Genomic DNA, 16,475 nt, shown 5'->3' on the forward strand with positions numbered 1-16,475 from the left:
CCTCATTAACTATTACTCTGTCAACCAAAGAGGGACACTTATTACACACTACTGTACAATCCATACAGACCTGCCTACCGACCAGCCCAATTTGCATTATATGACCTCCTCTATTGATATAGGATGGTTTCCAAAGAGCTGGAAGAAAACAGCACTGTGAATGTAATCCTCTTTTTTTACTGCTCTTTGTTGGGAATCTCTATATAGCTCAGCAAGACAAGAGCACAGACTGAAGCCTGGATGTACTGAATATCATTAATGACTCTCAGACATAACATGGTCTTTAAGAGTAGTAGCCTAGCAGCTTGAGATCACCCAGAACAGGTGGGTTGCCTCAGTCCCTCTTGGCCAAGAATCGATGTGTTTTCACTGCAAGCTGAATTGCAGAGAGCTCTGAAAATAACTACAGAGAGTGGGGAATAAAAAACCAAACCCAGAGCCTTCCTGCCATAGGGAGCTTTTCTGAAGAGATGAAGCTCTTCCATTAAAAATGCTGGGAACCTGAAATCGGATAAGAACACGGCTTCAGAAGTGACAAAGTCTCAGTCACTGATACAGCAGAAATTTGGTGCCATTTAGTCACACTGTGGCAGCAGAAAAAAAACCCTTTGGGATGAAAAACAGACTTTTACATACGTCTAAGCTAACACCCGAAATTCCAGCATAGCCCCACATGCCTGTGCTACACAGGAATACTGTTGCATTCTGTTAGATGGGGTGGGAGTAAAATTTCAACAAAATGAGGAGGATAATGGACTAGGACTGCACTAGTATGGGAAACACTATGACCTTCTCCAATAAAAGGAGCAACGCTGAACACCAAAAATGAGGCACTGGTCCAAAACCAGAAAGGAAGCAAATTCAAGTGAAACACCGACCAGGCTTTTGCTCTCAGAATATGGAAGAGGAAAAGGAAATAAAAGCATACAATGACATAATTAGTGCTTTTGGGTAACATGCTTAGTCAATAAGGTAAAGACAAAGTGACATCTCTGACTGCCATTTCCAAACCATTCAAAATTACTGTATTCAAATACCAAACACTGACAGCTTGACCTTATTTTTCCATTGCCTGTAGGCATCACTGGTGACCATCAGGTGGCCTGCACGCAGCTATTTGGTTAAATGGAAAGTTATGAAAAAATGGTCAATTCCTTAGCCCACTGGGCATTAGATTAGTTTATCACAAAGTGACAAAAAAAGGTGATCACCTCTAGTCATCAAAATGCCAAAGATATGGAGGAGTAAGACAACTGACAGATATTCTCCACACGAAGAAATATTCCACTGTGGAAGGATGTTCACACTTGTTTCTGCCTGTAGCATGAATTTAGACCATAAAATCTGACACAATTTAAAAACTTGCAAGGAGAGCCTGAAAATGAGCCAACTGAGCAACCACATAATTTTTTTTAAGTTGCTATAATGCCTTGTCTTCCTCTTCTCCATCATCTCTTCAATTGGTTCTTTGGTCACGTTATTTATGAACTCTTAGCATGTGTGGCATGTGGTTAACTTTAGACAACCCCATCACAGTTGACTACAGTATGCGTAAAGTCAAGCATACATCTTCAGCATTAATGCGGAATAGGTGGAAACTTGGAAAAGCAGACTTTATGATGCTGTAAATTTGCCAGAATTATTTGAAAATAAAACCAGCAACAGTTAGCTACTAAGAAATACACCCTATGGAATTACAAAATAGATTGCAATGTTTTTAAGGAACATTCAACACACACAAAATGTAAGAGCACAGGGTAAACACAGCAATCAGAAAGAAGCCAAAAAAGAAGACTGCATTCTTTTTAGTAATAAGTTTAGGAAGATGATAATTTAAATCAGCTGAGTAGTAAAAACCTGAAGAAAAGCTTTCAAAACACATTAACACTTGTCAAATAAAGATAACATCTGGTTGCTACTAATGGTATTTTCTTTTCCGTATATTCTTCTACGCTGTCTAGAGTAAGGAATGAAATAACTCTAAAGTCTACACAAATAGGTAAAAAGGATTTGCTGAAGGTTTTTATCTGAGTAACACTAATTTTTACAACCACCATTCTAAATATTAATGCTTAGCTTAATTCTTTTCCCAACGCATCTTAAGAGATCAACCTTAAAGAAAAATGTGATAACAAACCCACTAACAAATTAGCTTCGAATGCTCTCTTGTTATAGTCAGCACATTCAAAGCCTATTTTCCTGGAAGAGGTTCAAGTTTTTACTGGATACTTTCCAAGCAGCTCTGTGTTGCAGTAATCTACCACTTTCCCTCTTACAGACCCCGAAAAGTCACAGCCATTACCCAAACAACCTGAACATACAACTTTGACCTGAAGACATTTCTAATGTTAACAAGCTAATGTCTCAAAAAGGTATTTTCTCTTTTTTACGGATATACATGTTCACTACTCATACCTGCAATACTGCTGGGAGAGGACCTCAAAAAATCTGAATAAAATAGCTTTACTACGTGTTTGAAATGAGTTAGATGTGGTTGATTGCTCAGAGTGACTCATTAGTAAGACAGCATACAGATAAAACAGAACCCAAGATGAAGAGGAAACAAAGACATAAAAACAATGGCTCAAGAGTACACAGTATCAATGCCAATGGTTTGAAGACCAGCACAGGCAATCCTTTGGCACACACAGTTATGAGTGCATTTAAGATTATATGAATCTTTATCTATCATGCCTGCTTGCACCCTTGATGTGATCTGCACTATTTGTACTTCTTTTGTACTGTTGTCTCCCTGGTGGTAGACATTTAAAAAAAAAAGCTTTTCTGATGTGATGATAAGATACAGCAGAACAGCCTACAAAGAGAGTCATACAGCAGTTCCTCCAGTGGAATGGTTCTGGAGCTCTATGGATATATATCATATAATTGGTTTGCACAGAGAAACAGTGGTACTGATGTAGAGCAGGACAAACTACTACCCTTACTCTTTTAAGGGAGAGTGATCATTTGGAAAATTATTTCAGTGACCACAGTAAAAGGAAATATCCTGCTGGGAATCTTGCTATAGGCCACCAAGATAAAAAAAGCAGAGGAAATATTCTACAAGAAGCTGGCAGAATTCTCGCAATCACAGGCACCTCCTCTCAGAAGGGATTTCAACTTACAAGATGTCTGCTGGAAATACATCACAACAGAGAGGAAACAGTCCAGGAGGCTCCTCAAGAAGCTCCTCAAGACTCCTCAATTTCCTGGCACAGCAGGGTGAAGGAGGCAACAAGGGCTGGTGCTGGACCCCATGTTTGTGAACAGACAAGGATTAGTGTGAGAGGTGGTGGTCAGAGGCCATCTTGAGTAGAGCAATCAAAAATGGTTGAGTTTTCAGCTCTGGGAGAAGGAGGGAAGCAGCAAAACTGCTGCCTTGAATTTCTGGAGGGCACTTTGAGCTGTTTAGGAGACTGGTTGACAGAACCCCTTGGTAGGCAATCTTGAGGGACACAAGGGCCCGGGATAGCTGGATGTACTTTATGAAAATCCTAAAAGGTACATGAGCAGGCTGTCCCCATGTGCCAACAGACACGGAAGAAGACCAGTCTGGTTAAACAGTTTTGGATAGAATTCAGGTTGAAAACAGAGCAGTTATCAACTTCAGAAGAAGGGGCAGGCAACTTGGGAGGACTTACAAGGATATCATGAAGTTACACAACCTAGAAGAAGGTAGAAGGGCCAAAGTCTAACTAGAACTTGATCTGGTTACTGCCAAAAAAGGAAATACAAGTCTTTTTACAAATATATCACCAACAAAAGAAGGGCTAAATAAACTCTCCATTCTTTACTGGATGAAGGGAGAAATGAAATATTTTAAAAAAATTTGAAGAAAAATCCAAGGTTCTTAATGCCTTCTTTGTCTCAGTTTTTAGTAATGAGACCAGTTGTCCTTCAGGTACCCAGTTTTGAGAGGTGGGAAGGGAGCAGAATGATGCACCCATAACCCAGGAAGAAATGTTCAGCAGCATTTTAACACCATTTAGATGCATGCCAAGTCTACAGGGCAAGATAGGATCCACCCAAGAGTAGTGAGGGAGTTGGTGGAAGAGCTCACCAAGCCACTTTCCATCATTTACCAGCAGTCCTGGCTAACCAGGGAGGTTCCCAATTGACTGGAAGTTAGCAGAAGTGACTCAGCTACAGGATAGGCCAGTAGAAGGATACAGGGAAATACAGACTTGTCAACACAACCTCAGTGCCAGGGAAAGTTATGAAACAGATCATCTCGAGTGCCATCACGGACATACAGGACAATCAGAGAATCAGGCACAGCCAGCATGAGTTTGTGAAAGGCACATCCTGCTTGACTGACTAGATGGATGACAGAAAGGCTGTAGATGTTGTCTACCTGAGCTTTAGTGAAGCTTTTGACACCTTGTTTCATAGCACTCTCTTGGAGAAATTGGCTTCCTATGGAATGGATGAGTGCACTCTCTGCTGGATAAAAACTGACTGCGTGGCTGGGCCCAGAGTGTCGGTGAATCAGCTTGCAGAGCAGGGCTCAGTGTTGAAGATAGCTGTTTAACACCTTAATCAACAATCTGGACGAGACGACTGAGTGCCCCCTCAGTCAGTTTGCAATGGTACCAGGTTGGGTGGGAGGGCAGGAAGGCTCTACTGAGGGCTCTTGACCAGATTGATGAGCCAAGGCTCGTCAGCCATGTAAGGTCCAACATGACCATGTCACAATGGCTCCATGCAGTGCTACAGGCTGGGAGCAGAGTGGCTCGGTGGAGAAGGACCTGGGAGTGCTGGTTGACAGTAGTTAACCATGAGCCAGCTGTGCCCAGGTGGCCAGAAAGGCCAATGGCATCCTGGCTTGTGTATGACATAGTGTGGCCAGCAGGACCAGGGAAGGGATCATTAACCTGTACTCATCATTGGTGAGGCCACAGCTCGAGTGCTGTGTCCAGTTCTGGGCCATTCAATTCAAGACAGACACTGAGGCGCTGGAATATGTCCACAGGAGGACAACAGAGTTGGTGAAGGGTCTGGAGCAAGAGTGGCTGAGGAAGCTGGGGCTGTTTAGACTGGAGAAAAGGAGGCTCAGGAGATGTCATCACTGTCTACAACAGAGAAGGTTGTAGTGCAGCAGGAGTCAGTCTCTTTTCCCAGGCAACTAGCTATTGAATGAGAGAAAATGGCCTCAAGTTGTGCCAGATAAGGTTTACATTGGATATTAGGAAAAATCTCTTCACTGAAAAGGTGGTCATGTATTGCAACAGGCTGCCCAGGAGGGGGTGTAACCACCATACCTGGAAGTGCTCAGAAAAACTTCTGGATGTGGCACTTGGGGACATAGTTTAATTGTGAACACAGTGGTTTTGGACTAATGGTTGGATTCAATGATCTTAGAGGTCTTTTCCAACATTAAAAACTGTGATTCTGTGAAACATATCAGAGATTAATGGAAATTCTAAATACTCAGATGCAACTGATCTACCAGAAAATTCAGATGTGTCTGTTCACAAAGGGGAATGAATACAGACCTTAAATAAAAATCTAGTAGTAAGAATGAAAAATAATGAAAAAGGAGAGAGAATAACGATGATGATAATAATAATAACAATTTTAATTTTTTTTTTAAAGAATCAAATGCCAGACTACTTGATCTCTACGAATCAGCAATTTCTGTCTTTGAAAGACGCCGATTCCGCAGAATGAAAGCAAGCTCTACTGAGAAAACCATGGGGGGAAGGTAAAAAATCAATAGCTGTCATTAATCAGAAGAGGAGCATTTAGAGCTCCTACATAAATAACAAAGAAACCATCAGAATCATATATCTACAAATTGCTTCCAAGATCTTTTAAGTGATCTAGGAACAAAAAGTCATCTCCCAAATCATATTGTGGGATGAAAGGCAATATATGCAGAGCACATTTCCGTTCTTAATCATATATATGGGAACATCTGTCAGGATACAGGTTTTACCACTTGTCCTCCCTTCCACTCCTAAAGCTGTTTTTCACTCAGTGAAACAGCATAGACAGAGGACAAAAAATTAATACAACCTACTAAGAAATAAAAGATTCACAGCAAAAAAATGGACAAGAATCTTAATAAGGGGAAAACCTAGTTCTCTGAAAAAAGCAAAGTGCACCTTCCCACAGAATTTTAGAGTTTAGTAGCTCCTTCTTCTGACTGCAGGACTTTGTCTCAATTTCACACTGGAGGTGGAGGTGGAATTAAACCCTTCAGAATCACCTTCTATTACCATTTAATAAAGAGCAGAAATTCCTGCATAAATCATGCAATTTAAAACTTTCTTCTTTCTTCTCCCCCATCAATTTCTATCTATGGTAAAGAAAATCCACATCTTCTGCCAGAGAAGGCAGAAAATACAAATCCAAGTAAGCTCAAGGTCTTGCCATGAGGAGCGTCAGTGGTGTGATATGCACCTCGACATACCAAACCTCTGCTTCAAAACCTTTTCACAAAGACCACTGCAAAAAATAACAATGGCAGCAAATGGGTGTTTTCTGCTACATATAAACAGATGGCAAAATTAATCTCTGACTGAGTAGGTGTGCACTGGTTCAGGTATCTTACTTACCAAATGCTCCACTGATGTCCTACCCACAGACACTGGGAAGAGATTTTTTTTCTCCGCTGGACTAACAGTAAAAAGCCAGCATCTCCGTTGTGACCTTGTAAATTTTGGTCCTTTTCATTAGAAATGAGAGCAATATCTATGCTCTGCAGAGCAGATTTCTAAATGATCTTCTAGGGTCACCACAGTGAAAAGTTTCTGAAACCCTGGGCTAAAAAGTGAGAAAATTACTGCCTGGGATGTATCGTGAATCAAACAATAGAAGCTATGAGTTAAGCTATGCCACTGATCATCGAGAGATTCAAGTGGCTGAATCTATAAGCAATTCTGTTAAGAGAGCTTTTAAATGTGGCAACTATAATTGACTTCTAAGCTTCCTCACAAGCTACAGAGCCACGTAGTATCAGCATAAAAGTATCAGCATACAATCTCACACATACATTTCTCTAATGCATTTTTTAAAGTCAGTCCTTACCAAGTCAAATTTCTAGACAGCAATTACTGAGAAGCAAAGGTTTCTTAACTCTTAAGTGCTAACACTACATTTCATCACACTTGCAACACACAAGTACCACACTGTGCTGGATTTCAGTTGTCTTTGGTTGGGATAAAAACCTGGGTTGCACAGACTGATCCATTCCTTCCAACCCATTCTGTGTCTTTAAAGACTGCCATTTCTGGTCCGTCTGGGGTCCTGTGCAGAGGAGTGTAATGCCTGCTTTTCTCTGAGGTGAGCAGCCTCGTCCCACAAGTGTTAGGACACGTGGATACCATTCTCTCTCTCCAAGCAGATTTCATTGAGAGATATAGTGTTCTGTCTCTTTAATGCAGTGCCCACTAGTCAGGTAACTGAAACTTAAGTGTTTTGTTTTGCTTTAGTGCAGTTTCCCAGTTACAGCAACTTTGATAAAGGAAGGTCTTGACAAGGATTTAAGTCACCTGGATTTAAGCTGCAGCCCCAAGACTACGGAAGGACCACTTGTTCTTTCTGCGTCAGCCTCTTTCAAAGGTAAAACCTCCCTGTTCCACAAACAGTACTTGAGTGAGCTCATCAGTGTTTGCGATGTGTGTCCTCATATACCGAGGACACGACTGTGAAAAATTAATCAAACAGTAAACAAGTAACTGCCTTGCAAATAAAAATTAAACATTCTGAAATATCAGACAATGTAAGGATTTAAGACCTCCTAACTTCCATCTGTATGGATGACCTTAACATTTGGAACTATTCTACTAATGCAGTACTTTAGTGTCCATCCCAATTAAGCATTAGAGCTCTTGCTTTGTCCTACATTTAAGATTGAAGACATGAAAAGAACTATCTACCTGCCTGAAGAAATGCAAACACTTAACTGATCCACTCAAGTATTGCCTCCTTTCTATTGTGTGTCAAGTGAAACGATACAAATCTAAGTCATAAATAAAATATTGCAAATGTTCATACTATAGAATACCAAGAAAATTCTCCATAGGACTTTTCATATCTGCACTGATTAATCCTCATTAAAAAACAAAAAAAAGATATGATAGCCACATAACTTTGGTACCAGGGTTTGTAAAACCTTGAGAAACGTGGAGGTAAAAGTCAGCTCTTCTGTCTGATGACACAGTGTGTGAACCACAACACTCACGTCATATGCATTTACTTAAGCATAATGAGCAAAGGCCTCTGGCACCAGTGCAATGCAGTAAGTGGTCAGCACTTCACAATGCAATGCTACTGACTGCTTATATAGTGACAGACCAATATAGATTCAAGTAGCTACCACAGCTACTGAAAATAGGACAAAAAGTGGAAGACAGTGGCAACCCACTCAAAGTGCAGCAACAATGTTTAAAATAATCCATCCTCGGAATGTGTTCTTTCAGCAAACCTGGAAATTACTTACAAATGACTTAATTCCGTCAAAATTCCCTAAAAAGATAATTTTCGGTTTCTTTAAATGAAGATAGTACTGCATAGAAAAGAGATTTATTTTAATTGGGCCTCATCTTCTAGGCTCTCTCTGAAGCTGGTACATGGGAATAAGAGAAGAATATGACAAATTCCTCCAAAACAACTCCTTACAACCAAAAAACAGTGTGTCTTTAACTTAGCCAGACTTCAGGTGAATAATTCCAAACCAAAAGTGCACACCCAAAAGCCTTCTATATCAGCGATTCCTTCCACAAATCATTTTCAGACACTACACAGGATGAAAATATTTGCAGGACCATATCACCACTCAGAATAAAATCAGCGAACAAGAGTAATTAAATGGGGAGCAATGAATTTCAACATTTCTTTAGGGTACACAAATAAACACAACTCAAAGCATATAGCCATTAAGTCAACCTCCCCTGTCACTTTCCCACTGTAACTACCTGTGTACAATATACAGCAGATTACCAACTTGTTTTACAGAATTTAAGCTTTAACCACTGCTCAACACACCCTTTGAACGAGCAATACAGAAGGGCTGGAGAAACAAGCGACTGTTGACCTACGCTACAACACACTTGCTCTAACTGCCCTTGCCCATCCTCCCCAACACTGACATTTCAGAATGCACACACTGGGAAGGAATGACTTGTCCATACAAAACTGTGTGTATTGGTTCAAGCAGAAAATCCTCATTCCTCCTCACAGCACCTGCACACACATGAGCCAGAAAGAATCCACCATCTGAGAGGAGCAGGAGATGCCTCTGCATGTTAAGCAGCATTTGGTGTCTGCAGCCCTGGACAAGGCACCACAGAAATGATGGCAAGCACTGAGGCCAACTTTTCAAATTGTGAGCACTTATCTGCACCGCACTGCTTTCAAAGGCTTCCATGCCTATTTTCTAAACAGCTGTTGTTCTCCACAGCTGTAAAACAATCACTCTCTTGAAAGCAACCAAAAATTACACACCTTTTGAGATGGGTCAAACAAGCACCTTGGCCTCAAATGCAGGGCAGAAATTGTGACAAACAGTGCATTTAAGAAGGAACATTTTAGCATGGTAATTATATCTGACAAGACAGAAGGAGTCCTTTCTTCCAGTAACTGCCATTTGCTTATATTTTAAGAAGATAATAAAAGAAGGCATAATAAAACAAAATGCTTAAAAATTAAACCAAAGCCATTCTTTTTCACTCAGATGTATAGAATGGTAAAGAAAAAGAATTATTTCAATCATTTCCTTAGTAATACAAGTAATATTTAAATAGATTTAATAGTGCTGCTCCAAACCAATGAATTATGAGTTTAAAACCTATTAAAATGTAATGTTTTTTTCCTGAGCTGAGGGGAGAGAGATTTAAATTCACTGAATTTTAATATTTCAGCTTGAGCTGCAGGAGGTAGCGAAAGTCCAAATGAACTATTCCATCAGCACCATTCAAGCATGAACATTTTAATCAGTTTTACTTCCTTGGAGTTCTCCAACACAGTTTACGCTGTCATTCTGAAAGCACTTAACACAGAGGGTGTGAAAAACCACCAAGGCTTGTTATTGCCTTCACAATTGATGGCAAATAATTTTGCAGACTTCCTATCATTAAAATGTCACTGCTAAAAATTGAGGTTCAGCATTTCTTGTGCTAAACTGCATTTTCTTTGAACACCATCACATACCTGTTCTTAAGTTTTTGGTACATTTATCTCTCTCCATGTGATAAGCAGACACACAGGCAGTAGCCTTCATTTCTGCCTTACTACCCAACTGCAGTTGAAAAATTACTATTTTAAACAGATAAAATTTTCTTTAAAAGTTACAAGTTAATTCCCTGGTTCCCTTATTAAAATGTAACCACACTTACACAGTATGCTCCAATTGCATAGTGTAATGGTTTAAAGAAAACAAATCCCAACATTTTAAGAAAGTTAGATGACTCAATTTATTAATACAGGAAATGAAAACATCATTTCTAATTAGATCATATTACTGATTTAAGGCTATGATTTGCGTGCTGTTTCAACAGCGCAATCTTGCAGATTCTAATGTAAAAACACAGCAGTATGACACATGACAAGATCAACTGGATATATCACACTGCTTATCCTGGAACATCCAACCCGGAAAGCAGTTCTGGATGTGCACTACAGATTGCCCTGAGCAAGAATGCTCCACCGCACTGTCCACGGCAAGCACCAGATGCAGAGTCTGGATGTCTGCAGTTTTACAGTCCTCCTGCAGCACGCCTATGATGTACCCAGTTTTGGCTTAGTTTTTCTTACTGCATCTCTCCAGAAGATGATAGATGATATTTAACTTGTTTGAGCCCGTCAACAGTTTTAAACTGAACATGACCTGTAAAAGAAGTCATTATAACTGTGTTTCATTCCATTAAACATAACTAGTTTATTGTCAGGAGAAAAGGCAGTCTCTCTGGGTTCCGGGCTCACTTCAGTATTTTGCATTTAAACTGCACGGATCAGTGATTTGGTTCATTTACCAATGAAGATAGAATAATATTGCGAAGTTAAAAGGTGCTTCATCAGATTCCATTAAATCAGAGCACATTCATACAAAAATATATACATGTGAAACACAAAGAGAGAGATGGTCTGTGCATCTTTGATTCCTTTCTTGTGCCACACTCCATTCTGGTAGCATCCACTTTTAACTCAAACCCAGAGCTGCTCTTTTCAAACCAAGGGAGTTTAGCATGAGTGAGGAGAACCAAATAGGATCCCCTCAAAACAGAGAGACCCTTAAGCTACAATTCTACTTCTGAAACTCAAATACTGCTTCTGTCTTTGCCTGATACACAGTTAAATGGGTTATACAAACATTGGCAGTTTTTAAAATACCACAGGGTTAAAAGAAAATGAACCGTGTTAGACTTACCAAACAGAAAAATAATGTAAGACAACATAATCGATACATATAAAGCCATGATTTCTGATTATGTTCTTTGTTTTATTTTTATGGGTGTTCATTTTACTAAGTATGACAAGCCTTTTTTAGCCTCATGCTACATTTTCAGACTTTAAATCTCTCTAAGTGCAGACGTAACATTGTGGATATTCTTGCAACATGAACTTAAGCTTATTTGATAACTACCTTTCCTATTTATTCCATTTAAAAAAAATTAATGTCTGAAAGATTGCATGACATTACTTCTCTTTAAACCTAATGAGCATTCAATTTCAGTCTGTATTGCTCCCGTTCCTCTAAAATTAATGAGAGGCCACACAGTATCTCCCAAGTCAATATAAAACAGATAAGTGAGAAAAGGCAGTAGAGCACGGTAAAAATCAGTCTTGTGAGAGAGGCAAGGGCTAGCCAACTTTAATGCACAAACCTGAAAGTCTGACAGTTTAGAGAAGTTTGAGACAATAGAATTTCAACTGACATGAAAAGACAAATTCAGACAGCAGAAGAGAAAATTTACTTCTATCCGGTGGGGGGAAGAATTACTGCCAGTGTCCCAGACAAGTGTCTTGTCTGTTTATTTTTATTCTGTGCATTTAGTGGTTCATGAAAGAAGGATAAACTAAAATAACGAGTGCAATAGCTGGTATCTGTAACATCACACACTGTACATTTGCTTTCCTTACTAGAAATTGAAATGCATTTTGCAGTCTCTTTTAATGCAAACAAAGATGAATGGCAAAAATGTGCATAGGTAGACTGTGAAGTACATGCATGTGCACATATATACAAAACCATACATGCACCTACACACACATGCTAAGAATGCACATGCAGTAGACACATATAAAAGCTTCTTTAACAAAGAAGCTAACCTTTAGCTACTTACTTTATGCAAAGAATGTTAGTAGAAGGCAATATTTTTGGTTAGGTAATGAAAACTAATTGGGAAATTACTCATTTCCCACTCTCCCCACTGGAGCGTAAAAGACATACAACAAATGTTATTCATGATTCTACACGACGCGCTCTGATTCACCCCCTTCTCTAACGGGCACTTCAGAGGAAATAAAGGTTACTCTTTTCCATTTATAATTTCTAATTGACTACCAGTACTTTCTTGTGGTCAGAGGTATACAAAATAGAGTTAGAAACAGCCTATCAAAAACAAGCTGCAATCAGACCATTGCTCTAAACTACTGTCAGCAATGATCAGAAAGTCCTGATTTCCTTGTTAAAAGACAGAGGCATAATTGAAGCAATATCTTCACTTCAGATTGATTATTCAGCGACCCTTATCCACATCTTCATTCAGCAATTTGAATTTTAATGAAAGTAAATGGAATAATTAGCATTTCAAAGTGTGTTTGATACACTGAATAAAAAGAAAGGAAAATACTTTTATGTATCATCTATACACAAAAGAAAACGCATTTGGGAGGGCGCAGAAGATAGGCAGTACAGTTGTAGTGTCTTCATTAGAATAACTTAAACAACTGCTTGCTCCAGCTGCATAATTATACAAGAGAATAATGTGCTATTAAGCTATGACTTCTCACCTTTATTTTATGTAGTAGGAACAGCCCTGGCTTTTGTTGTTATGTCTGTCCTCTCCAGTTAAAAAATATGAACACTGTGGCTGCCCACACCTATAAAATCTCTGTACTGTGCTAATACCACTGGCAGTAAAGGTTTTACAAGAGGGGCTCCACACACCTATATCTGCAGATTACTACGAGCAGGACACATATAAGCAAAGTGTTGATGAGCTGTTCTGTTGTCGATTTTGATTGTTTAGGCTCTTTTGTTTTGGTGGGGGTGTTTTGGTTGGTTGGATGGGTGGGTGGTTTGGTGCGTTTTTTTGTTTGTTTTTTAAATACCAGCTATTTTTTAATGTAAAAAAAAAACCCCGTGATGAATATTCAGTTTGAGCACGCACGGAAGAAGATGTGTGCAGCAGGGATGGGAATAACAGTGTATCATATCAAGGCTACATGTTATGGTGGCTGCAGAAGCAGACTGGCAGGTGTTTTGCAAAGGAAACAATGTTATTTAAATAGAACAAAAAAAACCAAAACAAAAAGAAAAAGAAAAACAAACAAAAACAAAGAAAACCAATACTGAGCCTGATTTGGAGAACAGATAAAACACAGACATTAATTAAACCATTAGTCCTCTTGGTAAAGTCCAAGGAAAATTCTTCAGGTAGCAACCAGTTTTTATGAAGATGAAGCAAGCTACTGAACTTCACCATTGCCCACAGCTTTTGCCCACCTGACGGAAATGAGTTCATGCAAGAGAGAAAAAAAAAGAAAAGCTATTTACAAATGTTATCATAGCTAAAATGGAAAGACCACATACCCCAATGATTGCGTTCAGTTCTGCCATGGTCACTTGTTTGGCACGCTCCACAGCCTGCACCACTTGTTGCTGGTGCTATAAATGAAGATCAGAAACAGAACAAAATTATTTGTTTTCTAAATTATTAAGCATAGATTCTTTCTTTTATTGTTTTTATTTGATTTTCCAACACATGCAGGATCTGAAATGAGTGTTCTCTAATAGAAAGTCACATTGTGTGTTGATCTGCAAAAATATATACATAAATGGAGGATTTTTACTTTTGCGCCATTACATGCTAGGAATTACACATTTGCTTCTCGAAGAGCTATTGTACAACCTGGCTAAATGGGAAACTGTCTTCCTTTTGTTCATCAGCACAGTCAGCTTTTGAATTTAAATGGCATCTTCAAATGTAAGCCACTTTCCTTACAGCCATGAAAACTTTATGAATAAACCCCAGTATTCTGAAAAAGAAAGGTATATCTTATCAACGAGCACATGGCACCCACACCACTGAGGAATATACAGATTCTCCTTCTAGGTACATTTCAAAGCAGCTCAACCATAAGAAAGAAATTTAAAATGACATTCACGAATCTGTCAAACATGTGAAAGAGAACTAATTATTCCAATCCCCAACATGTAAATTTTAATAGCTTTACAAAGTCCATCAAAAACACATGGTCTAATTAACAACACAGTTTACAAGCTTCAGTGGTTGTATTATCTCAGTTTGAGTGATACTGTATTCCTGCAGTAAATCCAAAATTACTGTATGTTGAACACTGGTATTTATTTGAAAACATTAACTACAAACAAAATAAGGTTCCCCAAATCCATGCCTGTTCAGACTTTCACCAGAGGCAAATTAATCTTCACAGGCAGCCTTGCAAAATCAGTATGACACAGAACAAATAGTTACAAGGAGGGGTCAGGGAGAACTGCAAGTAGGTTGTGTGATCTGCACTGAAAGACATCTTTGATTTACAGCCACAGGTTGAACAGAGCAAGGAGGGAGATCTTGACTATCTGGAGAGGTGCTAAAACCAGGAAAATGAAACATTAGCGTTGTATCAAAACCAACATCTAGATGTTTTTTGGCACAAAGTTTAAGGAAAAGGTTGAGAAGATCCCTTTAAATATCCAAGTTTGGCCTTCTATGGCTGTATATATGGGCAGAATGGAGCCAAGGTACAGACCATCCTGTACAGCAAATCCTTCTGTGCATCCTTATCAGAATTAAAAAGCTGCATAAAATAAGATGAGGACCCAAATCCTCAAGACCACCTCCAACACAAGAGTTAGATGAAGAGCATTGGGATTCCCCAGGGAGCACCCTAAGCCCCACTGGGGAATGAAGCTGTAAAAAAGGGTGCTGCTACTTTGGGGGCTTGGCAGACCCAGCTTCCACAATTCTCAGAGAAACACACAAACAAGCATAGCATTTTCACTTATAAGCTCTCTTGCATAAAAGCTCTCAGCGCGAAGAAAAACAAAAATCCACCCATAACTGTATGTCCTGGTTTTGGCCAGGGCAGAGTAAATTTTTACACAGCAGCCACAAGGTGAGGGTGTGTCTGGGCTATTCTATACCACTTCCCCTCCTTGCTTGGGGTAGAACTGAGGGACTCTTGGGCTTCCAGAAGAAATGGGCATGGCTTTCGTTCAGGAAGGCATGGCAGCCAGAGAGTCTGTCTTTCACTAGCTTTTGATCCTAGGCTTGGTGAACGATTTTGCTTGCAAATCAGTCTCTCTCTGCACATTTTTGTTATTAGCATTGTGGCTGTTACTGCTTGTTTTCTTATCTCATTGCTGTTTCCAGTAAATTGCTCTAATCTCCACCCATAATCTCTGCCTTTTGTCTCAGACAGAGGAAGACGGTGGGGGAAGTGGCTGCATGGTTTTCTTTTTTAGTGGGAACACTAAACTGGGGAATGCCATTCCTAATCCACGACACTGTAAGAAATTCTGATTCCAGCTATGAAAAAGAGATAAATGCAAACAATGAAGGTGGTAATTTAGAAACACTCCTGGAAGGAAAAATTGTTTTTAGGGCTTGTTTGTTTTTAAGCAAAGAAGAATTAAATGAAGGAAAAGACTGGAGACCAAGTAGCATAGTGCTACTTCATAGCCAAAACCAGAATTATAGCAGTCCCATTTGGAGTTTTGTAAGACTACAGTGCCAATATAAACCAAATCTGCCACTTATAAGAAGACAATGTGAAGACTAAAAAGGAGGTTGAACATGAGCAAATGTGTTCTTGGTATTCAAGAAAAAAAAAATTAAAAATTAAAAATCCAGTGTATCACTACCACAGATACCAGAAAAAAAAGAAATTATATTCAAGCATCAAGTTTCTGACAAAGTGTTATCATCTCCAGGTAATCACTTCTTAAGGACAGGTACAGTTTTCATCAACTACGTAGCTGAAAGCCTGGTGACACACAGTTCTGTATGTCAACGGGGTGATTATAAAAATTATATCACTATTTTCTGGTGGAGGTCATTCACACCAAAAATGGGTCATGGAATTTTTCATCGAGCCATTAAAAAAACCACAAAAGAACAGTTTTTAAAACAATTCATTCTTTTTAAAATAAAATAATTTACTGAGAAGTTTATAGTCATCTTCTCTTTCTTACCATTTCACAGGCAATGCTTTTTGCATTGAGGTAAAAAAAGTTATTGTATATATGAGTGCTCTACTGCAACATCAATTTACTTAAATCCTGC

The 16,475-nt window shown here is 39.1% G+C and overlaps 1 protein-coding gene across 4 annotated transcripts in view; it reads right to left on the minus strand.

The window, feature by feature from the left end:
- LOC146424743 (transducin-like enhancer protein 4) overlaps nucleotides 1–16,475 on the minus strand; it is a 99,722-nt gene that overhangs the window by 45,536 nt on the left and 37,711 nt on the right. For 3 of the 4 annotated variants that reach the window (XM_085043360.1, XM_085043359.1, XM_085043358.1), the window contains exon 6: nucleotides 13,760–13,834. The exons of the other annotated variant lie outside the window; for it this stretch is intronic. In XM_085043360.1, coding sequence (XP_084899486.1) covers nucleotides 13,760–13,834 — 75 coding nt within the window. The remainder of the gene's footprint in view (nucleotides 1–13,759; nucleotides 13,835–16,475) is intronic. 4 annotated transcript variants of the gene reach the window in all.

Source organism: Lichenostomus cassidix, chromosome Z, assembly GCF_008360975.1.
Source record: "Lichenostomus cassidix isolate B80296 chromosome Z, HeHo_3.0, whole genome shotgun sequence".
NCBI lineage: Eukaryota > Metazoa > Chordata > Aves > Passeriformes > Meliphagidae > Lichenostomus > Lichenostomus cassidix.